At 41.8% G+C, this 23,392-nt stretch overlaps 1 protein-coding gene across 1 annotated transcript in view; it reads left to right on the top strand.

The window, feature by feature from the left end:
- Positions 1 to 23,392, top strand: part of LOC131197469 (mitogen-activated protein kinase kinase kinase 3-like) — a 105,473-nt gene that overhangs the window by 80,283 nt on the left and 1,798 nt on the right. The window contains exons 11-15 of the mRNA XM_058181577.1: positions 3,619 to 3,708; positions 8,334 to 8,531; positions 10,259 to 10,407; positions 15,007 to 15,138; positions 20,529 to 20,658. Coding sequence (XP_058037560.1) covers positions 3,619 to 3,708; positions 8,334 to 8,531; positions 10,259 to 10,407; positions 15,007 to 15,138; positions 20,529 to 20,658 — 699 coding nt within the window. The remainder of the gene's footprint in view (positions 1 to 3,618; positions 3,709 to 8,333; positions 8,532 to 10,258; positions 10,408 to 15,006; positions 15,139 to 20,528; positions 20,659 to 23,392) is intronic.

The following is a 23,392-nucleotide window of genomic DNA, read 5'->3' as shown; positions in this document are numbered from 1 at the left end:
CGCAAGAATATTAAAAAAAAAGTTATAGCTGAATGTTTAAAAGGATATCTGGCCAGAGGAAGAGAGTTATAGCAGCCTCCCACGCTTCTGTCGGAGGGTTCCAGAAAACGGGGATCTTCCCTGAACCGAAGTGTTCATTATCTGATATTTTCCTTGCAGAGTTAATTCTGGCTAATCAGCTCGACTTCAAGGTCCTTGTCTAGCTGCTGAAATCAGTGGAACATTTATTCCAGTGTTCATGTTATCATGACCTCTCCTATTAGAAAAATGAATATATGGCAAAGGGCCCAGGGATGATTTTAAAAAAAGGGAGAAAGAGAGAAGGAGGAAAGGAGGAAGGAAAGAAAGAAAGAACGAACAAAAGAAAGAGATGGATAGATAGATGATGGGTTGATAGATGAAGGAAGGAAGAAAAAGGAAGGGGGAGGGAAGAGAGAGAGAGAGAGAGAAAGAAAAGAAAGAAAGAAAGAAAGAAAGAAAGAAAGAAAGAAAGAAAGAAAGAAAGAAAAGTAAATAAGTGTTTGACTTGAGGTGATATTGCATTGCACCAAATGTTGGAAGTAGGTTTCAGAGTTATCTTGTGGGACTTTGGGAATTTTTAATACGCCTCCAAGGTGTAGAGTTCTACTTTTTAATTAAGCTGTCATTTGCCTGATCCCCAAGTGTCCTGCTCACTCGACTATCCCCCCTCCATTTTCTTTCATATTCATTAAGGGTTGCGTCGACATCTTTTGCTTCAAGAACATTACATTAAAGAGAAACAGCTGAATTGTCTTAGGAGATGATGATCAAGCAGTGGTTAAGCGATGTGGAGAATGAGAAAGATTTATAATAACTGGGCTTAAAACGGGGCTGTTTAAGGCAGCATAAGGAAACAAAATGAAATTTTAGCCTTTTGTAACCCTTCTCCTGGCTGTGATATCTGCTTTCTGTAACAGATTCCTTTGTCTTCTTATTGTTTTGTAAAAAAAAATATATATAGTTTTCAACAAGTGGGCCATTTCTCATTTATCTTAGCCACGTGCCTTATCTTGGAGAAGCTGCTAAGAGCTTAGATGTGCAGACCTTGATAATAAGAAAGCAAGAGCCATTTTGATGTAATAGTTAAGGCCGCAAGCTAGAAATCAGTAGCCTGAGTTCACACTCAGACACGAAAGCCAGCAGGGGGACTTCGGGCCAATCACCAGGAGCCTGTGAGTTCTAGTCTCGCCTCAGGAATGGAAGCCAGTTGGGGGATTGGATCAGTGGTGAAATCTAAAATTGGTTACTACAGCGTGGCTTGGGGGGGGGGATAATGTGAGTGGGTGGACTTGGCCAACGTTTTTTTTTTAAATTTTTAAAAGCATTTTTTCTACAACCTCTTCGGCCGAAGAGGTTGTAGAAAAAAATGCTTTTAAAAGCCTCTGACAATCAGACAAGTCAGCTGGGATCATCAAAGCCTTTTAAAAGCATTTTTTTACAACCTCTTCGGCCGAAGAGGTTGTAGCATCTTTTAAAAGCCTCTGACAATCAGACAAGTCAGCTGGGATCATCAAAGCCTTTTAAAAGCATTTTTTTACAACCGCTTTGGCCGAAGAGGTTGTAGAAAAAATGCTTTTAAAAGCCTCTGACAATCAGACAAGTCAGCTGGGATCATCAAAGCCTTTTAAAAGCATTTTTTTACAACCGCTTTGGCTGAAGAGGTTGCAGAAAAAATGCTTTTAAAAGGCTCTGATGATCCCAGCTGAGCCGCGCAATCATCAGAGGCTTTTTTGGGGGGGGGGCGAAGAAAAAATGCTTTTAAAAGTTTTTTTTAAAAAAAACTCTGATCATGCGGCTCAGCTGGGTGTCGGGGGAGGGGTGGAGCAGGGATTTTTGCTACCGGTTCTCCGAATCACCTGTCGCCATCGCTACTGGCTCGGGGGATCCGGTCCGAACTGGGATCATTTCACCCCTGGATTGGGCCCATCACTTTCTCTCAGCCCAGCCTAGTTCAGCCCAGTTTCTTGCCTGGAGTTATTTATAAAAATAATAAAGGCAAGATAAAAATCTAATAAAGGCTGAGTTCAGGATGAAATAGCAGTTTCTGCCATTCATTTCGCAAGTATGTAAGCAGTGCTTACATACTTATAGGGACGCGGTGGCTCAGGGGCTAGGACGTTGAGCTTGTCGATCGAAAGGTCGGCAGTTCAGCGGTTCGAATCCCTAGTGCTGCCGTGTAACGGGGTGAGCTCCCGTGACTTGTTCCAGCTTCTGCCAACCTAGCAGTTTCGAAAGCACGTAAAAATGCAAATAGAAAAAATAGGGACCACCTTTGGTGGGAAGGTAACAGCGTTCCGTGCGCCTTTGGTGTTGAGTCATGCCAGCCACATGACCACGGAGACGTCCTCGCACAGCGCTGGCTCTTCGGCTTTGAAACGGAGATGAGAACCGCCCCCTAGAGTCGGGAATGACTGGCACGTATGTGCAAGGGGAACCTTTACCTTTACCTTTAAGCAGTGCTCAACTTACAACTGTTCATTTTACAATGGCTTATAACAAAGTTAGACAATGAAAAAAAATGATCGAGAACCGTTTTTCACACTTCTGATCATTGCAGCATTCCCATTGGTCATGTGATCAAAATTCAGGCGCTTGGCAACTGACTCATGTTTATGGCGGTCGCAGAGTCATGCAATCACATTTTATAACCTTCCGCAGCTGGCTTATAAAGCTAGCAAAGTCGATGGGGAAGGCCAGATTTGCTTAACGGCAGCATGATTCACTGAAGAACTGCTTAATGACTGCGGCAGAAAGAAGGTAAAACAAGGAAAGCTCACTTAACAACTTCCTTGCTGTGCAATGGAAATTTTGGGCTGCCGGGTATACTGTCTGTAAATATTACAGACAAAAATAATGCATGTAATATTTTTCGAATAAACCTAGACCGCAGAGATAAAATGAGTGTGCTGGAGTGATTAAAAAAAGCACTTTTAATCAGGGGTGAAATGTAAAATTTGTTACTACCAGTTCTGTGGGCATGGCTTGGTGGGGGGGTAATGTGACTGGGTGGGCGTGGCCAACCTTTTTTTTTTTGGCCAAAGAGATTGTAAAAAGCCTTTGATGATCAGGCAACTCAGCTGGGATCACCTTTTAAAAGCATTTTTTCTACAACCTCTTCTGCCAAAGAGGTTGTAAAAAAAAATGCTTTTAAAGGGTTCTGACAATCCCAGCTGAGCTGCGTGATCATCATAGGCTCTTTTTTTTTTACTTTTAAAAGCATTTTTTCAGCCAAAGAAAAAAATGCTTTTAAAAGTAAGACAAACAAAAACCTCTGATGATCACGCAGCTCAGCTGGGGCGGAGGGGGACAGGGATTTTTGCTACTGGTTCTCTGAACCACCCGCCGCCATCGCTACCGGATCAGGCGATCCGGTCTGAACCAGGAGCATTTCATCCCTGCTTTTAATGCTTTTCTTCATGGATAGAAGTAATGGGAGGGACTCTGCTGTAAAAAAAAATACTCTATTGTTTAATTATCTCTCTTAAGTCAACTTTTAACTGGGAGAGGGGGATTCTCTTGGATTTCATTGGCAGGAGGGAGTGAATGAAGCAGGTCAACTTTTTCCATCTTTTTACCTCGTTCTTCTCTCTTGGACAGATTTCAACGTCCCGTTTTGCGACCGAGGAAAAGGCGGCACCTTTCCAAGGCAGTATCATCTCTCTCAGAGTCGCAAGGATTACAATGATGGTAAGTCTGCTTAAATAAGGGTTTTAATGGCTTTCCAACGATAAACATATGAAAAGCAGGGACGTGCCTGCAGGGCAGTTTAAAAAAAAAATAGGAGCATAGCGGATGTGAAGGTGTGATGCGAAAAGTTGCCTTGCAGTGGAGATGGCCGGCACGAAAGAAAAGAAAGGGAGGGAGGGAGAGAGAGAGAGAGAAAGGAGGGAGGGAGGGAGGGAGGGAGAAAAAGAGGAAGAAAAAGAGAGAGAGAGAGGAGGGGGGAAGGAGAAAGAAAAAAGAGAGAAAGAAAGAGAGGGAGGGAGGGAGAAAAAGAGAAAGAGTGAAGAGGGAAGGAAGGGAGGGAGAAAGAAAGAAGGGAATGAGAAAAAGAAAGAAAAAGAGGGAGGAAAGAAAGAAAGAGAAGTAGGAAGCAAAGAAGGAAGTGAAAGGAAAAAAAGAGGAGAGAGAAATTAATTAATTAATTTTGGCCAAAATAACTTTGGTCTCCAAATGGTGGCTAGCATCATCTCGACTTTTTTGAATCATGCCCTGCAGACCTTTTGGGAAGAATTTAGCTTGCCAGGGTAGGAACTTCCTATACCACTGCAATAGTTAGTCCCAGTGGTGAAATCCGAACTGGTTTGCTACCAGTTCGCTGGCCATACATGCGCACCGCACGCCAATGGTAAGTAGAACAGCAGGGAAGGGATCAGCTGTGCCGCGCAGTTTAGCTTTGCTAGAAAGCAGTAAATCCTGCTTTCTAGTCAAGCTAAACCTTGCAGCACAGCTGATCGTCAAAAATACTGGTTGGCCCGAACCGGTAGTTTTTATCATTACCAGTTTGCCTGAACTGGAGCGAACCAGTAGCATTTCACCCCTGGTTAGTCCTCAACGTGTGACCGGTCACTAGAATTACAGTGAGCCCTCCCAAATATATTTATGACCCAGTTCCAATGGCTCCATTTTGGGCACTGGGAAACAGGCTTGGGAAGAAGGATCCAACAGCCCATAATCCTTGCTCTGAAACTGTGTGTAAGAACCCCAGATAGGTGCTCCTCAAATTACATCCACAACCGAGTCCAACGTTTCTGTTGCTAAATGAGACATTTGTTAAGTGACTCTGACTTCCCCATTGACTTCGCTTGTCAGAAAGCTGCAAAAAGGGATCACGTGACCCCAGGACATTGCAACCGTCATAAGTATGAGTCGGTTGCCAAGCATCTGAATTTTGTTCACATGACCAAGGGGATGCTGCGAGGGTTCTAAGTGTGAAGAGCGGCCATAACTAACTTTTGCTGTTGTAACTTTGACCGGTCACTAAGCGAACCGCTGTAATTCGAGGACTCCCTGTATTTGCAAAACTGTAACCATGCCATGTTTTACAGACAAAATTAAGCTTTTTCTCTCTTCCAACCTAATCAAAGATGCATGTAACTGATTGTGTCTTGCGATGAGCTTTCCATTAGCCCATTTTGAGTTTGGAGAGGTCATACAGGCAGTTCTTGCAACCATTCCTTTAGTGACCACTCAAAGTTACATTGGCTCTAAAAAAACGACATGGCTGTTTTTCACACTTATGACCATTGCAGCGTTCTCAGAGTCAAAACTCAAGCCACTTGGCAATTGGCTCGCATTTGTGAGAGTTGTATTGTCTTATGGGCGGTCTTGTGATCACAAAGTCAATTGGGGAGCCAGATTCAACCTTTATACTAACTTAACAACTTCAGTGGTTCGCTTAACAACTGTGGCAAGAAAGGTCGTAAAATGGGACAAAACTCCCTTAACATCTGTCTTGCTTAGCAACTAAAATGTTGAGCTCATTTGTGCTTCCAGTTTAAGGACTTTTAAAAGCATTTTAAAAGCATTTTTAAGCCTCTGATGATCGCGCGGCTCAGCTGGGATTGTCAGAGCCTTTTAAAAGCATTTTTTCCATCCCTCTATGGAACCATCCCATTCTTCCATGTTCTCTTTTCTATTAGAAATTTTTTGTGACATTCTGCAAGGATCAAGGAATGATCTGAAGTTAGTGGAAGATACCACTTCCCTATCATTTGAGATCACTATCCTGAATTATAGGGTAATAGAAAACAGACCCTGGATTTCTTCTGCCTTTTCGGCTTCTTCGGAACCAGTTATGAATTCCGTAATTGGAGCTCACAGTCCTTAACCTGGGGAAATTCCTTTCATTGGGATTCCAGCTGTTTTCTTCTGTGAATCATGGGATTACTTGATTTAAGAAATTGAGATGGAAGAATCTCAAGGGCCGGGATAGCTCAGGCAATAGAGAAGCCTGTTATTAGAACACAAAGCCTGCAATTACTGCAGGTTCGAGCCCGGCCCAAGGTTGACTCAGCCTTCCACCCTTTATAAGGTAGGTAAAATGAGGACCCAGATTGTTGGGGGGGCAATAAGTTGACTTTGTAAAAAATATACAAATAGAATGAGACTATTGCCTTATACATTGTAAACCGCCCTGAGTCTTCGGAGAAGGGCGGGATATAAATGTAAACAAACAAACAAAAAGAATATATCAAGATGACTCATAAAGAGAAGATTATAGATATAAATGTACAAATATAGCAAAGCTGGCTGAGGAATTCTGGGAGTTGAAGTCCACAAGTCTTAAAGTTGCCAAGGTTGGAGACCCCTGCTTTAGAGAGAATATGCATGATTATTTAGGAAAATGAAAATGTACATTTATTATATGCGTATAAGAAAATAAAAAAGAAAACACTTTTTACAAAAAAAAAAAAAAGATGACTCATAAAATTGGACAAGATGATTTTACTCAAGCAAAACACTCCAGTCCAGTTTGAAGGAGACCCATTTTTAAAAATAAGCTATATTCCTGTTCAGTCAACACACACATGAAGGGACCCTGCCCGTAAATGTAAGAAACCCCCTAGGAGAAGCTCGGTTAATGTACAGGTAGGCCTTGACTTACAACGGTTCATTTAGTGACCATTCAAAGTTAGCGTCATTGAAAAAAGTGACATGACTATTTTTCACAGTTAATAACCTTCGCAGCGTCCCCATGGTCATGTGATCAAAATCCAGATGCTTGGCTACTGGTTCACACTTATGACCGTGGCTGTATTCCAGGGTCAGGTGATCCCCTTTTGCCACTTTCTGACAAGCAAAGTCGGAATGAGAAAAGCAGATTCATTTAACAACCAGGTTACTAGATTGTACAATGTGTTGCTTGAAATAGATTCGGAAAAGGATTTGGTAAAGGACTATGATAAAATGGGCACAGAATATTCAGGAACCAATAATATTGGTAACATGGGAGAAAATCTGGGTTAGAAATGTTAAGTTTACACAAGCACAGAATCTAAGGGAAAATTTTTATAAGATGTTTTATAGATGGCACTTAGATCCCAAAAAATTATCATGTATGTATCCTGATGTGACTGTGATGACGCTACATATTTTCATATTTGGTGGATTTGCAAGAAAATTAAGGCCTTTTGGATAAGAATTTGGTGGATTATTCAAAATGTCCTGAAGAAGAAGATAAAGTTCCTGCCGCAATTTTTCCTTTTGGGAATTATAGCAGATTGTACAGTGATTGAGATTAAATTGATTTTGAACTTAATAACAGCAGCAAGGCTGCTGTTTGGACAATATTGGAAGAAAAAAGAGTTACCTACAATAGAAGAATGGATATTGAAAGTTACTAACTTGGCTGAGATGGCTAAAATCTCAGCCTTTTTGAAAGACAATACGCAGGAAAGATATTTAATTGAATGGAAAAAATGGATTGATTATTTACAAAACAGATATCAGATTAAGAAATATCAGATTGCCTTTGAATAATTAGGATGTATTATTTTATGTAATGGGGGGGGTTAGGAAATGAAAAGACTTGGATGAGGTTAATTGGATTAGAAGGGAAAATTTTATTTTATTTTTGGTTTATGTATAACAATACCTTGTGATTGAGCCGGGTAGCCGGGGGGGGGGGGGGGGGGAAGGGAGAGGGGAAGGGGGTTTTGAGGGGGGGAGGGGGGGAAAGGGGAAAAAATGTTTTTGTTTGTTAAAACTTTTTCAATAAACAACCAGGTTACTAACTTATCAACTGCAGTGATTCGCTTAACAGCTGAGGCAAGAAAGGTCGTACAATGGGGCAAGAATCACTTTAAAAATGTCTCACTTAACAACAGAACTCTTGGGCTCCATTGTGGTCATAAGTTGAGGACCATTTGTATATAAGACAATATAACCAGTGGTGGGATTCAGCCAGTTCACACCTATTCGGGAAAATCGATTGTTAACTTTCTAAGCAATTTGGAGAACTGCTTGTTGGAAGAAATCTTATTTGGTTTTTTTCCACTTTATAGGGCTAATCCTGTAAGGAGGCAGGAAGGAAACATTCTGTGGTGTTTCTAGCCTAACCTTTATTACCCTGCTTACAGAAACTGCCTCTCTAGTTAACCCTTATTACATTGTAACAGCTAAAGCGAAGCGCCCATCGATGTGAGTGACATTGAGTTGGCCATCCCCACACGGTCACATGACTACTGAGCCACACCTACCCAGCTGGTCATTAGGGCAGAGAACCGGTTGTTAAATTATTTGAATCCCGCCACTGAATATAACCTTCGTGGTCTAAATTTTTTTTTGTTCTGTCTTTATTGCTTTCCAAGGCCGCAGAACGTTCCCTAGGAGTTACGCTCCTCCGGAGAACATGTTCCAGCTTCTGCCTTCCAGCCGAACCAAGAGTTTCAACGGAGATAGCAAGTTGATCACCATGCGGTACGAGGAACGGGGGAACAACAAGTGGTGGCACAATTGTGACAAGATCTTTGAAGGCTTTAGTTCTCCTTCTCCCAAGGCGAGGAACAGTAAGTAGCTTCGGAGTGAGTGTCTGTTGGGTTTTGTGGAATCCATAGTTGGGATTTGTTGACCACCTTCAATTCTATCTTGGACCCCTTGGGGCTTCACTCAGAGGAAGAACTTCAAGGTTGGCTGATAGCATAGACCTTGTGTGGGACGGATGAGCTTAGAGGGTGCTATTTGCATTGAGTGAATGGCGGACAAAACATCCCTTGTTTTCTGTTTTCAGAGATAAGGTGATGGTTCCAAGTACAAGACAAGAGCAGGTCTACCCCTTGTTATCAAAACAAGGCTTCTATTTTGACTCAAAAAGTCTTGAGGAATTTCTTGGTGAATATGTCATTTGGACATCTTCCATGGTTGATGGTGCAAAGTGAAAACAAAAACATAACCGTCTCTCCAATTTCCATTGACCTGGAATTTACCCAGGTCTATCTCAAATGTTCCTCCCTGTTTTCGGACACGTATGGAACCAGGGTTCCAATAGAAGAGAATATTTGAAGCTCAGGGTTGAACTGCGGGGGTCCATGGTGCTCTCTAAGCTTCTCCAGGAGACCCACAAATTCTGTAATAGAAAATAAAATTAATTGTAGATTGGTGGGGGCATCCTAGCTTCAAATGCCAGCCTGTATTTTAGAAGTCTTAGCAAGTAAGGCTTGAAACCGGGAGTACTAGATGGCGTTCAGATTTTGATGAAATCACTACAGGTTGTCCTCAACTTAACAACAATTCATTTAGTGTAACCATTCAGAATTGCAACCGTGACTTGTGACTTGTCTTTCACAGCTATGACTTTTGTAGCATTTCCCCAGGGTCATGTGATCAAAATTCAGACGCTTGGCAACAGGTTCACATTTATGACCCTTGTTGTGTCCCAAGGTCACGTGATCCCCTTTTGTGACCTTCTGACAAACAAAATTAAGTTAAGATTCACTTAACAGCCAGATTACTAACATATCGGCTGCTGTGGCAAGAAAAGTCGTAAAGTGGGGCAAAACTGACCTAACAAGTTTCTGGCTTAACAACAGAAATTTTTGGACTCCGTTGCAGTCGTAAGTCGAGGACTACCTGTAGATTCCGCCTAAGGGAAAAAATGGGTTTTCTCACCATCGTACATGATCCATGCAGAGTTGGAGATGTTGACGTCTGAGGAGCTGGAGTTGTTGTGTCTGCGCCCCCTGAGCCGGGCCTCCTGCCAGAAAGTGACTTGGAAAGTGAGGGGGAAGGACCGTCAGAACTTACCTCGGGAGCACCGGCCTCCCTGGCTCAGCTCCAGGAGCCAGAGGCAGGCCAGGTGGAAGAGATAACGAGGCCTCCGTCCCCTGACTCTTCCCCCCCCAGGCCACACCTTCAGACCCAGCTGATGGCAGTCAGGCTTGGTTGGACCCTAGGTTTCGTAGGCAGGAGAGGTGGGAACAACAGAAGCAGGGGTGGGGCAGGCCTAGGAAGTGCTGAGTCATGGAGCCACATTCCACAGGATATAAAGGCAGCAAGAACTGCTGTGCCTCTTCGTAGCAGGCAAATCAACTGATTAACTAAGAGCTGAAGTTTGTCCTTGGGTGACTGCCAGCGTCGAGGGAGATAACAGAGACGCTTGGCAGACACTGGCTATTCTGCTGCCAGAGCTGATAGTGCCGGCTAATTAAGCCATCACTCGGACGAAGGTGAAGGGGGGACAGAACAGGAGTTGTGGGGAAGTTGTTCACCTGATCTTTTTGCTTCTGCCCTCTTTTAGCACTGCAGGCCCCGGTGAATTGGAGGCTTGGGAAGTTGTTGGGCCGAGGAGCTTTTGGCGAAGTCTACCTTTGCTATGATGTTGATATTGGACGAGAGCTGTCTGTGAAGCAGGTGCCCTTTGACCCCGACAGCAAAGAGACCAGCAAAGTGAGTATTCAGTCAGATAGAATGGAATAGGATAAAACGTTCTTTTATTGGCCAAGTGGGATTTGGCCACGCAGAAGGAATTTTGTCTAGGTTGCATAAGCTCTCATTGTACATGTAAACAGCGTGATTAAACCATGATCATAATCATAAAATACAATCATCATAAATTGTGAAATACAACACTCGGAGATAGATTAAGACTATTTTTGTTTTTTTCTCTCCCTATCCATTTGTGTATCCCCCTTTCTCTTTTTATCTATCTGTCTGTCTGTCTGTCTGTCTATTATCTATCTATCTATTTGTCTGTCTTATCTATCTATCTTTTTTTCCTTCCTTCGTACCTGATTCTTATTCTTTCTATTTCTCTCTATCTTTTCTTTCTTCCTTCCTTTGTACCTGATTCTTTTTCTATCTCTCTATCTCTTTCTATCTTTCCTTCCATCTTTCCTTTCTTTCTACCTGATTCTTATTCTTTCTCTCTCTCTCTATCTGTCTATTTATCTATCTTTTCTTCCTTCCTTCCTTTGTACTTGATTCTTATTCTATCTCTCTATCTCTCTCTATCTTTCCTTCTTTCTTTCCTTTCTTTCTACCTGATCTTATTCGTTCTCTCTCTCTCTATTTATCTATCTATCTTTCCTTCCTTCCTTCCTTCCTTCCTTCCTTCCTTCCTTCCTTCCTTCTTTCCTTTCTTTCTACCTGATTCTTATTCTTTCTCTCTCTATCTGTCTATCTATCTTTCCTTCCTTCCTTCCTTCCTTCCTTCCTTCCTTCCTTCCTTCCTTCCTTCCTTCCTTCCTTCCTTCCTTCTTTCTTTCCTTTATTCCTACCTAATTCTTATTCTTTCTCTCTCTCTCTCTCTCTCTCTCTCTCTCTCTCTCTCTCTCTCTCTCTTTCTTTCTGTCTGTCTATCTCTATCTCCATCCATCCCTCGGATGTTTTCACCCAAATAGATTCAGTTTTCTTAAGCAACGCAGTGGTGTCATCATGCATCGCCATCACCACAAATGGCCCATTTTATGGACTCGTGGGAGGCACAGATCCCTCTCACCCACCCACCCAATCGGGCCAGTAAAATTGGGATCCCATTCTGCTCACTTTTAAGTGGGCTTCCTGCGGTTGTGCTGCTTTAGAGACCCCCCATGTTTCCAGTTACAATTCTAGGCTATTATACAGTTACACAGCTCTTAGGTTTCAATTCCTGTCATTTTTTTTTTGGGATTCAAACAGGAAACGTTACTGGCCAAATATTGTTTAGAAGGGGAGTCACTTTCCTGGAAAAGCCTTTGCATGATGCTAACTTAAAGCTGTAGTAACATCTGTTTAGGCCGTTAACTTGAATTGCAAAGGAAGAAACGGCCAACTTTGAAGTTTTAAATTTGGATGCCAGATCTTGCTAAGAGCAAACTCTGGATATAGATAGCCCTTGACATGCGACCTCAACTGCTAAGTGAGAGATTTGTTAAGTAAGCTTGGCTCCATTTTATGACCTTTCTCTCCCCGGTTGTTAAGAGGAATCATTGCAGTTGCTAAAGTGAGTAACACAGTTGTTAAAGGGATCTGACTTTGCTTGTCAGAAGGTTTCAAAAGGTGATCGCATATGACCCCAGACCACCGTCATAAGTACATGCCAGCTGGATTTTGATCACATGACCATGGGGAATTCTGTAATGGTTGTAAGTGTGAAAAATAGTCAAAAGAAGTTTTCCCAGGGCTATTTTTAAGTTTGAAAGATCACTAGATGAATGCTTGTAAGTTACAGACTATCTGTAGTTGAACCGTGCTTTCAAATATGTGGGTGCCTTTAAATATCCATGTTATATTACCTTGAAAAGGGAATGAAAAAATGCATGTGCTATGTTTATATAGGGGGACGCGGTGGCTTAGTGGGTAAGATGCTGAGCTTGTCGATCGAAAGGTCGGCAGTTCAGCAGTTCGAATCCCTAGTGCTGCCGTATAACGGGGTGAGCTCCCGTGACTTGTCCCAGCTTCTGCCAACCTAGCAGTTTGAAAGCAGGTAAAAAATGCAAGTAGAAAAAATAGGGACCACCTTTGGTGGGAAGGGAACAGCGTTCCGTGCGCCTTTGGTGTTGAGTCATGCCGGCCACATGACCACGGAGACGTCTTCGGACAGCGCTGGCTCTTCGGCTTTGAAACGGAGATGAGCACCGCCCCCTAGAGTCGGGAACGACTAGCACGCATGTGCGAGGGGAACCTTTATCTTTACTATGTTTATATAATGTTTGTGAGGAAATTAAAAACCGACAGAAACCTGTGGGAGTCCATTTCATTTATGAGAAATGACCCTATAAAGCAATTTTGGTGGCTGAATGCCCAAACTCAGGAGCAAATTAATGTGTTGGGAATTGTTTGACCATTGGCAGCAAGTAAGTAATTTAATAAGTCAGTATTTGGAAACTGTTCAGCTGAGTTATCTTGAAGTTGCTGGTTCTTCTTCCATGTTTTACTGGCAATTTTTTAAAAACAAGAATTTGGAAGCTTGCATTGGTTCCCTGTTCGAATTCATTGAATAATGAATAGGAGATTTATCAAGGACTTTTTGACTATGCAAATTTGCTGGCTTTAGAAACAGGGTAGTTCTCACTAAAGATAATCCTTGATTTATAACCATCCACTTAGTGAAAGTTTGAAGTTACAGTGGCACTGAAAAAAGTGACTTACGACTGCTTTTCATACATTGGCAGCATCCCTGTGCTCATTTCAACAAAATTTAGGCTCTTGGCAACCAGCATGTATTTACCATGTTTGCCGCCTTCCAGGTCATATGATCACCATTTATAATCTTCCCATTTAGCTTCCGACAAGCAAAGTCAATGGGAGACATTAGATTCAATTAATGACTGCAACATTATCCTGGAACATGTACTGTATATTTGCCTTCATTCACTTAATGACTGCATGAGTCACTTGTTAACTGTAGTGATTCTCAGTGCGGCCAAAAGGGCAGATCTCTCTTAACAACTGCCAAAAACAAAAATTTTGGGCTCCACTGCGGTTGTAAATCAAAGTCTATCTATGCTGGGGAGGAACACTAAAGTTGGTCAGTATCTTTATGCGCTTTAATTTTTAGTAAGGGTTTTTAAAAAAGAAGATTAAAAGCTAATACAAAGTTAAGGGGAAGAAACGAAAGAGAAAGCTGATAATACAAGAAAGAGGGAAAAATAGAGAAGGAGGAAAAACAACACAAAGTAGTTTCTGATTTTCTTTTGTTGCAATTTTAACCACAATTACGAAGTTGTCTCTTTACTCTTAAAAGATAACTCTCTCCTTTTTATAATCCATCAGCAAAACTATAAATCATAAGTTCACGTTTAGTCCATAAAGGGATTCCAATCAACAATAAACAGATATTATCTTTTCTCTAATCGAGAAAGTCTATTTAACTAATCTCCCATCATCTTTAACAAGATTCTACCATTGTGGGAAAAGGTAGTCCTCCACTTACGACAATTCATTTAGTGACCGTTCAAAGTTACAACGGCACTGGAAAAAAGTGACTTATGACCGTTTTTCACACTTAGACCATTGCAGCATCCCCAGGTTCACATGATCAAAATCCAAACGCTTGGCAACTGACTCTTATTTATGACGGTTTCAGTGTCCCGGGGTGATGTGGTCCACTTTTGTGACCTTCTGACAAGCAAAGTCCATGATGATTCATTTAATAACGGTGTGACTAAGGCAACAGCTGCAATGATTCACTCAACTGTGACAAGACAGGTCGTAAAATGGGGCAAAATTCACTTAACAACAGTCTCGCTTAGCAACAGAAATGTTGGGCTCCATTGTGGCCGTAAGTCTGGAATTTGTTACTACCGGTTCTGTGGGCGTGGCTTGGTGGGAGGGGCAATGTGACTGGGTGGGCGTGGCCAACCTGTTTGTTTGTTTTTTAACTTTTAAAGGCATTTTTTTTACAATTTCTTCAGCCAAAGAGGTTATAAAAAAATGCTTTTAAAAGCCTGTGATGATCAGGCAACTCAGCTGGGGTCGCCAGAGGAAAAAAACACATTTAAAGGGTTCTGAGGATCCCAGCTGAGTTGCCTGATCGCCAGAACCTTTTAAAAAAACATTTTTTCTACAACCGCTTCGGTCAAAAAAATGCTTTTAAAAGTAAAAAAAAAACACCTGATGATCATGCAACTCAGCTGGGGCAGGGGGGGCGCAGGGCAGGGATTTTTGCTACCGGTTCTCCGAACCACCCGCTGCCATCGCTACTGGATCAGGCGATCCGGTCCGAACCGGGAGCATTTCACCCCTGGGCCACCATTGAAAACAGGAAGGTATTGGCTTCACTTAAGTGTTCTTTTCCTACAAACTGGTTGATTTCACATTTCTGGATCATCATTTTGCATCTTTAGGACAAAATGATTGCATGGCTGTGTCCTTCTCTTAAGCAGGCCAGAAAAAAAAACCCAAAATCCAGCTCAGTAAACTCATTCCTTGCAACGTTGGAACTCGGAAACAAGAAAGAAACTGAATTTTATTTCCTAGATTCGTTCGCACCGTTCAGCGTATCCGATATCTGGCTGTATCCACCAACCTGCTTTTCGCTCAGTAATGAATTTGGGTTTATTTCAGGAAGTGAATGCCTTAGAATGTGAGATCCAGCTGCTTAAAACCCTCCGTCATGAGAGGATAGTTCAATATTACGGCTGTCTCCGCGATCCAGAAGAGAGGAAATTGTCCATCTTCGTGGAATATATGCCTGGGGTAAGCCATCCTGGTTGCGTCATTTTATTTATCGATTTATTAAGTGTATTTCTATCCCATTGGGGCAGGAGTGAAATGTGAATTTTTTTACTACCGGTTCTGTGGGCGTGGCTTGGTGGGAGGGGCAATGTGACTGGGTGGGCGTGGCCAACCTGTTTGTTTGTTTTTTAACTTTTAAAGGCATTTTTTTTACAATTTCTTCAGCCAAAGAGGTTATAAAAAAATGCTTTTAAAAGCCTGTGATGATCAGGCAACTCAGCTGGGGTCGCCAGAGGAAAAAAACACATTTAAAGGGTTCTGAGGATCCCAGCTGAGTTGCCTGATCGCCAGAACCTTTTAAAAAAACATTTTTTCTACAACCGCTTCGGTCAAAAAAATGCTTTTAAAAGTAAAAAAAAAACACCTGATGATCATGCAACTCAGCTGGGGCAGGGGGGGCGCAGGGCAGGGATTTTTGCTACCGGTTCTCCGAACCACCCGCTGCCATCGCTACTGGATCAGGCGATCCGGTCCGAACCGGGAGCATTTCACCCCTGGGCCACCATTGAAAACAGGAAGGTATTGGCTTCACTTAAGTGTTCTTTTCCTACAAACTGGTTGATTTCACATTTCTGGATCATCATTTTGCATCTTTAGGACAAAATGATTGCATGGCTGTGTCCTTCTCTTAAGCAGGCCAGAAAAAAAAACCCAAAATCCAGCTCAGTAAACTCATTCCTTGCAACGTTGGAACTCGGAAACAAGAAAGAAACTGAATTTTATTTCCTAGATTCGTTCGCACCGTTCAGCGTATCCGATATCTGGCTGTATCCACCAACCTGCTTTTCGCTCAGTAATGAATTTGGGTTTATTTCAGGAAGTGAATGCCTTAGAATGTGAGATCCAGCTGCTTAAAACCCTCCGTCATGAGAGGATAGTTCAATATTACGGCTGTCTCCGCGATCCAGAAGAGAGGAAATTGTCCATCTTCGTGGAATATATGCCTGGGGTAAGCCATCCTGGTTGCGTCATTTTATTTATCGATTTATTAAGTGTATTTCTATCCCATTGGGGCAGGAGTGAAATGTGAATTTTTTTACTACCGGTTCTGTGGGTGTGGCTTGATGGAGGGGTGTTAATGTGACTGGGTGGGTGTGGCCAAAAATTTTTTTTTTAACTTTTAAAAGCATTTTTTTACAGCCTCTTCGGCCGAAGAGCTTGTAGAAAAAATGGTTTTAAAAGGCTCAGGCGATCCCAGCTGAGCTGCATAATCATCAGAGGGTTGTTGGTTTTTTTACTTTTGAAAGCATTTTTTCGGCCAAAGGAAAAACGCTTTTAAAAGTAAAAAAAAAAAACCCTCTGATGATCGCGCAGCTCAGCTGGGCATGCAGGGGGAAAGGGGTGGGGCAGGGATTTTTGCTACCGGTTCTCCGAACCACCCGCCGCCATCATTACCGGATCAGGCGATCTGATCAGAACCAGGAGCATTTCACCCCTGCATTGGGGATAGATTCTGTGAAGAATCTCCAAGAGATTCTTCACAGCTTACAAATGAATAAAAAGAATATATGGAAAATATTCATGGTATAATTCTAAAACCCCACTGCCATCCATTGGAACTACATACAGGTAATCCTCGACTAACAACAGTTCACTTAGTGGCCATTCAAAGTTACAACAGCACTGAAAAAAGTGACTTATGACTGTTGCAGCATCCCCATGGTCACATGATCAAAACTGAGCTGCCTGCGGAGCTGACTCATATTTATGACGGGTTGCAATGTCCTGGGATCACGTGATCAACTTTTGTGACCTTCTGACAAGCAAAGTCAACGGGGAAGCCAGATTCAACAACTGTGTTCCTGACTTTACAACTTCAGTGATTCACTTAACAACCGTAGCAAGAAAGGTTATAAAATGAGGCAAAACTCACTTCACAAATGTCTCACTTAACAACAGATGTTTCGGGCTCTAATTTTGGTTGTAAATCGAGGACTACCTGTACAACGTTAAAAACAAAACCCACCGCATTACCGTAAAAATGAAAGTTAGAAAATAAAATGGCTGCATCCCATCAGAGGACGTCTCTGAAATAATTCACTTTTCAGGAGTTTTCAAAAATAAATTAACAATAATAAAATAAATTAATAAATTATCAGTGAGCCATGGTGGCCAAGTGGTTAGAGTGCAGTACTGCAGGCTACTTCTGCCGGCTGCCTGTAATTTGGCAGTTCGAATCTCACCAGGCTCAAGGTTGACTCAGCCTTCCATCCTTCCGAGGTGGGTAAAACGAGGACCCAGATTGTTGGGGGCTATAGGCTGACTCTGTAAACCGCTTAGAGAGGGCTGGAAAGCACTATAAAGCGGTATATAAGTCTAAGTGCTATTGTTAATAAAGGGAGCCGTGGTGGATTTCACTCCCAGAATTCATCAGCCAGCATGTTGCTAGAGAATTCTGGGGGTTGAAATTAAAACATGTTAAAAGTTTTCTGAGATTGAGAAAGACACTATTCTAGGGGGAAAATTCAGTTAGTCCTTGACTTATGACCACAGTTGGGACAAGAATTTCCATGGCTAAATAAGACATTTATCTATCTATCTATCTATCTATCTATCTATCTATCTATCTATCTATCTATCTATCTATCTATCAACAAGTACAAGGAAATAAGTAACAGTATAGACATAGACATGGACACATGAAAAAAATTGGCACAAAAAAGGATATAAATAGGCAAAACACAGCCATAAACACATAGAATGATTACATATAAATGGGGACAATCGGACAGGGACGGTAGGCACGCTGGTGCGCTTATGCGCGCCCCCTTAGGGACCTCTTAAGAAACATGAAAGGCCCACGGTAGACAGTTTAAGGTAGAAGGTATAGGGGTTAGCGAGACTAACAACAGAATCAGGTAGAGTGTTCCAGACATTTGCTACTACTCTATTGCAGAAGTTATATTTCCTACAATCAAGATTAATAAATAAAAAATTTAATAAATAAATAAATAAATAAGATTAGAGCGAATTAAGATTGAGTTTGAATCTATTGATAGCCCTTGTTAAGTGAGTCGCATGGGACTCAGCTGTTAGATGAGATAGCTCAGCTGTTAGAAGCCTGTTATTAGAACACAGCAGCCTGCAATTACTGCAGGTTCAAGCCCCACCAGGCCCAAGGTTGACTCAGCCTTCCATCCTTTATAAGGTAGGTAAAATGAGGACCCAGATTGTTGGGGGGGCAATAAGTTGACTTTGTAAAAATATACAAATAGAATGAGACTATTGCCTTATACACTGTAAGCTGCCCTGAGTCTTCGGAGAAGGGCGGGGTATAAATGTAAATTTAAAAAAAAAATTGTATGACCTGCTTGAATTGGTTCTTCACCAAGTTATTGCAGTTATTAGGCGAGTCGCACATTTTTAAATGAATCCTGCTTCTCTCATTAACCTGGATTGTCAGAAGCTGGCTTAGATGTCACAAATGGCAATGATGTGACCTCAGGACAGTGAAATAAATACATTCCAAGTGCCCACATTTTGACCACATGACCATGCGGACGCTGTCATGGTTGTAATGGGCATGGCCACTTTTTCACTGCCGTTTGAATAGTCGCTAAATTGTAAGTGGTGAGTTAAGGAGTATCTGTGTAGGACTGTCTGAGTACAGATTCCAGCTGGCTGCTTTAAACTGAGTTCCTTTGTCCCAATTTGTACGATTTGCACCAACTCAGCCTAAACCTGGGAATAGGAATGGCTGGATAGAAAATCACCACAAAAGAATGGAAAAAGGAAACAAAGGGCTTTTTCCAAACAGGAAGCACCAGGGCCTGAGAACAAAGGTTTCCGAATAACACAGATGCTAATATTCACTTCTTCCCCCCAAATACGACCAGACCTCGTTTTGTTTGGAAGCAATTTGTTGCATTGTGCAACCCTGGCAAACTTCGGTTCTGATTTGATGCAGGCCACAATGATGTTAAGCCATCATTGGGATACAAAGAACTGGGCGGCCCCCCCATTTGGCCCCCATATCCTGAACCCACCATTCAGTAAATCGGAGCAGTTGGGTATGGACTACAGATAGTCCTCGACTTATGGCCACTGTTGAGCCCAAAATTTCTGTTGTTAAGTGAGGCAAGTGAGTTTTGCCCCCATTTTACCATTTCTTGCCACCGTTGTTAAGTGAATCACTACAGTTGTTCAGTTAGAAACAAAGTCGTTAAGCTTACCCGTGGACTTTGCTTGTCAGAAGGTCACAAAAACTGATCACACAACCTATCTCAGAAGACGGCCGCCGTCATAAATAGGAAACGGTTGCCAAATACCCAAGTTTTGCTCTCCTGACCATGGGGGAGTTGTAACAGTCATGAGTGTGAAAAACGGTCTAAAGTCACTTTTTTCAGTGCTGTTGTAACAGTCACTAAATGAATGGTTGTAAGTTGAGGACTACCTGTATTTATGAGGGAAACACACACAAAAAATATATTCACCTTGGCTGTTCTGCGAACTTTCTGGCAGCTTGTGAGCAGAATGGATAAGGAATATTTTCTTTCTCTTTCCCATTGTGGCCAATGTAAATTTCTGCTCTAATAGTTAATACTGCACAGGTAGTTCTCAACTTAACCTTGTTCAAGGGCCACTCAGGGTTTCAGCAGGCCTTCCTTACAACCTGCATTCAAAGTTTAGATGGTTTTTCCTTGCATAGTCACATGACTGAACTTCAGGTGGTCAGAAGCCGGTCTGTGTTTCTGGTCATTTGCAGTGTCCTGTGGTCAGGTGACTGTATTTTACAATTATTATTTTTTTGCCAACAACTGGCATTTACTTCGTATTTCAGTCCATAACAAACTCTTGAATTCACTTAACAACCATGGTGTTCACTTTGATGGTGTTGATTGACCACAAAAGAGGTGATAAAAAAATAACAGAATGGGAAGGGACCTTGGAGGTCTTCTAGTCCATCCCCCTACTCAGGCAGGAAACCAAGTGGTTGTCCAATCTCCTCTTAAAAACCTCCACTGGTGGAGCATTTACAACTTCTGGAGGCAAGCTGTTCCACTGATCAATTGTTCTAACTGTCAGGAAATTTCTCCTTAGTTCTAGATAAAATTGGATCCATCACATGGGTGACTTGATTAATGACAGTCACAAATTATGGCAGTGATGAACAGGCCCCATTATAGGGAACTGCAGTGGAGACTGCCCATCATGGTTATAACTCGAAAACTACCTGTAATTTCCTTCTGTACTGTCAGCATTTAGCGGAGGTGCGCCTGACTCAAATATGATTATTTATGCCTTTAAACTACAGCTGGCGCCCCAGGAATTGAGAAACTTTCCAGAAGTTGTAGAGTTTCAGGAAGCCAAGAAACTAATCAGTTATTCATCTCTTGTGTGTGTGTTTTTAGGGTTCAATCAAAGACCAGCTAAAAGCCTATGGTGCCTTGACAGAAAATGTGACTCGTAAATATACAAGGCAGATCCTACAAGGAGTTTCCTACCTCCATAGCAACATGATTGTACACAGGGACATTAAAGGTAGGCACAGCATCCCATCTCAGGTGTCATTTTAAGTCAAGAGGCTTCAAGGACCAAATAGGGAGGGGGAAAAGAGTTCTCCAACTTAACAGAACCTGGAATGAAAATCGAAGTTGTGATGAAATCTGCAGTGCAGTTGCTGAAAGATTTTTATCCCACCATGAAAAGTGGCTTTTTATTTTCGTACTTTATTTGCAGGACGTTTAGAATTTTTCTAAGATAGGTTCTTGTTAATCATCTGAGCTGATTGTATTTGTAAATAAAGTTTACGAATTGTATTCGTAAAATACAGGTATAGAATAGAATAGATTTTTTTATTGGCCACGTGTGATTGGAACACAAGGAATTTGCCTTGTTGCATACGCTCTCAGTGTACATAAAAGAAAAGATACGTTCATCAAGAATTCTAAGGTACAACACTTAATGATAGTCATAGGGAACAAATAAGTAAGCAAATCTTAAGGATACCAGCAAGAAAGTTACAGTGATACAATCAAAAGTGGAAGGAGATGGGTGATAGGAACAATGAGAAGATTAATAGTAGTGCAGAGTTAGTCAATAGTTTGACAGTGCTGAGGGAATTATTTATTTAGCAGAGTGATGGCATTTGGGAAAAAACTGTTCTTATGTCTAGTTGTTCTGGTGTGCAGTGCTCTATAGCGTCGTTTTGTGGGTAGAAGTTGAAGCAATTTATGTCCAGGATGCGAGGGGTATGTAAATATTTTTATAGCCCTCTTTTTGACTCATACAGTATACAGGTCTTCAATGGAAGGCAGGTTGGTTAAAAAGGATTCTTAATGATTCTGCATCATATCCTTCTGAATCGCCCTTTGTGGTCCAGTTTCCTAGTCTGAGGAACAAGCAAGAAAAACAACAGGCAGAAAATATCAACCTCAGCAACTTCAAAATGGTGGATTTCCCCCACGCTGGCTGGGGAATTCTGGGAGTTGAAGTCCACTGATTTTAAAATTGTTGAGGTTGAAAAAACACTTCTAACATCTTTCGTTGGCATTTGAGGGGAATTAGAGGCATTTAAGGGAATCTTCTCACATACCGTACATCTTTCACCCACCTTGTCACTAAATTAGGGCAAGGCCGTCTCAATACAGGTAGTCCTCAACTTATGACCACAATTGAGCCCAGGATTTATATAGCTAAGTGAGAAATTAGTTAAGTGAGGTTTGTCCCGTTTCTTGCCACATTTGTTAAGTGAATCACTGCAGTGGTTAAATTAGTCACGCGGTTGTTAAGTGAATCTGACTTCCCCATCGAGTTTGCTTGTCAGAAGGTCGAAAAAGGTGATCATGTGACCCTGGGACACTGCAACCGTCATAGATGTGAGTCAGTTGTCAAGCATCCAAACATAAGCCATGTGACCATGAGGATGCTGCAATGGTCATAAGTGTGAAAAATGGCCATTGTAACTTTGAATGGTCACTAAGTGAACTGTTGTAAGTCAAGGACTACCTGTATCTGTTAGAATCTCATTGAAATCACCCACACCTTGCCAATAAAAGCTTTGCTGGCTGAGGAACTCTGGGAACTGAAGTCCACAAGCCTTAAAGTTGCCAAGGTTGGAGACCCCTGCACTATATTATTTAACGTCCTGCATTTTTAAAATATGGACACATACACATACTATTTTATTATAATACGGTTTTTTTTTTAATGCATTGGTGCACGCACACAAAGATTCTTACAATACGAAGAAGGTTACAATTGTTGAGGTGCAGGAATTATCCACATAATCGTGGATAAAATCCCTACAACACCCCCACCCCGAATTGAATCTGCTAGAGAAAATATTTGAGATTGTTTTGGAGGCTGATAAAGAGTTTAGTTTCCGAGGGCTGCATGTTCATTTAAGTCCCTAGAAGTAAAAGTATGGCCCTGAATATACAGCCAATATGTTGTCTTGTGATTATCTCAATCTTCATAGTATGGAGTAAAACACTAAGCTCTAGGCACTTAACTAAGCGAGATGGAATTCAAGATTTACAGCAATATCTTGCCAATTTACTGCTGACTCTCTGTCATGTTGTTTTCTCCTCATTTGGCCTCTCCGCCACATCCTCCTCGCGTATCTTTTCCTTTTCCTCTTTGTCTATCATATTCTCCTCCTCCTTGTCTCCTCCTTCTCTCCTCCTCGTTTATCTTTCCCTTTTTCTCTTTGTCTATCTTATTCTCCTCTCCACCACCTCCTCCTCCTCTTCTTCCTCTTCTGTCTTTTCCTTCTCCTCTTTTGTCTTTTTTATCCTCCTCCTCGTCACCTTCTTCTTCATCTTTCTTCTCCTTCTTTGTCTCCCTTCTCTCCTCTTTTGTCTGTTTTATCCTCCTCCTCGTCCCCTTCTTCTTCATCTTTCTTCTCCTTCTTTGTCTCCCTTCTCTCCTCTTTTGTCTTTTTTTTCCTCCTCCTCGTCACCTTCTTCTTCATCTTCTCCTTTTTTTTCTCCCTTCTCTCCCCCTTTTTCTTTTTTATCCTCCTCCTCGTCCCCTTCTTCTTCATCTTTCTTCTCCTTCTTTGTCTCCCTTCTCTCCTCTTTTGTCTTTTTTATCCTCCTCCTCGTCACCTTCTTCTTCATCTTCTCCTTTTTTGTCTCCCTTCTCTCCTCTTTTGTCTTTTTTATCCTCCTCCTCATCACCTTCTTCTTCATCTTTCTTCTCCTTCTTTGTCTCCCTTCTCTCCTCTTTTGTCTTTTTTATCCTCCTCCTCGTCACCTTCTTCTTCATCTTT

This window comes from Ahaetulla prasina, chromosome 4, assembly GCF_028640845.1.
Source record: "Ahaetulla prasina isolate Xishuangbanna chromosome 4, ASM2864084v1, whole genome shotgun sequence".
Classification (NCBI taxonomy): Eukaryota; Metazoa; Chordata; class Lepidosauria; order Squamata; family Colubridae; genus Ahaetulla; species Ahaetulla prasina.
This window is presented reverse-complemented; position numbering and strand designations above follow the sequence as displayed.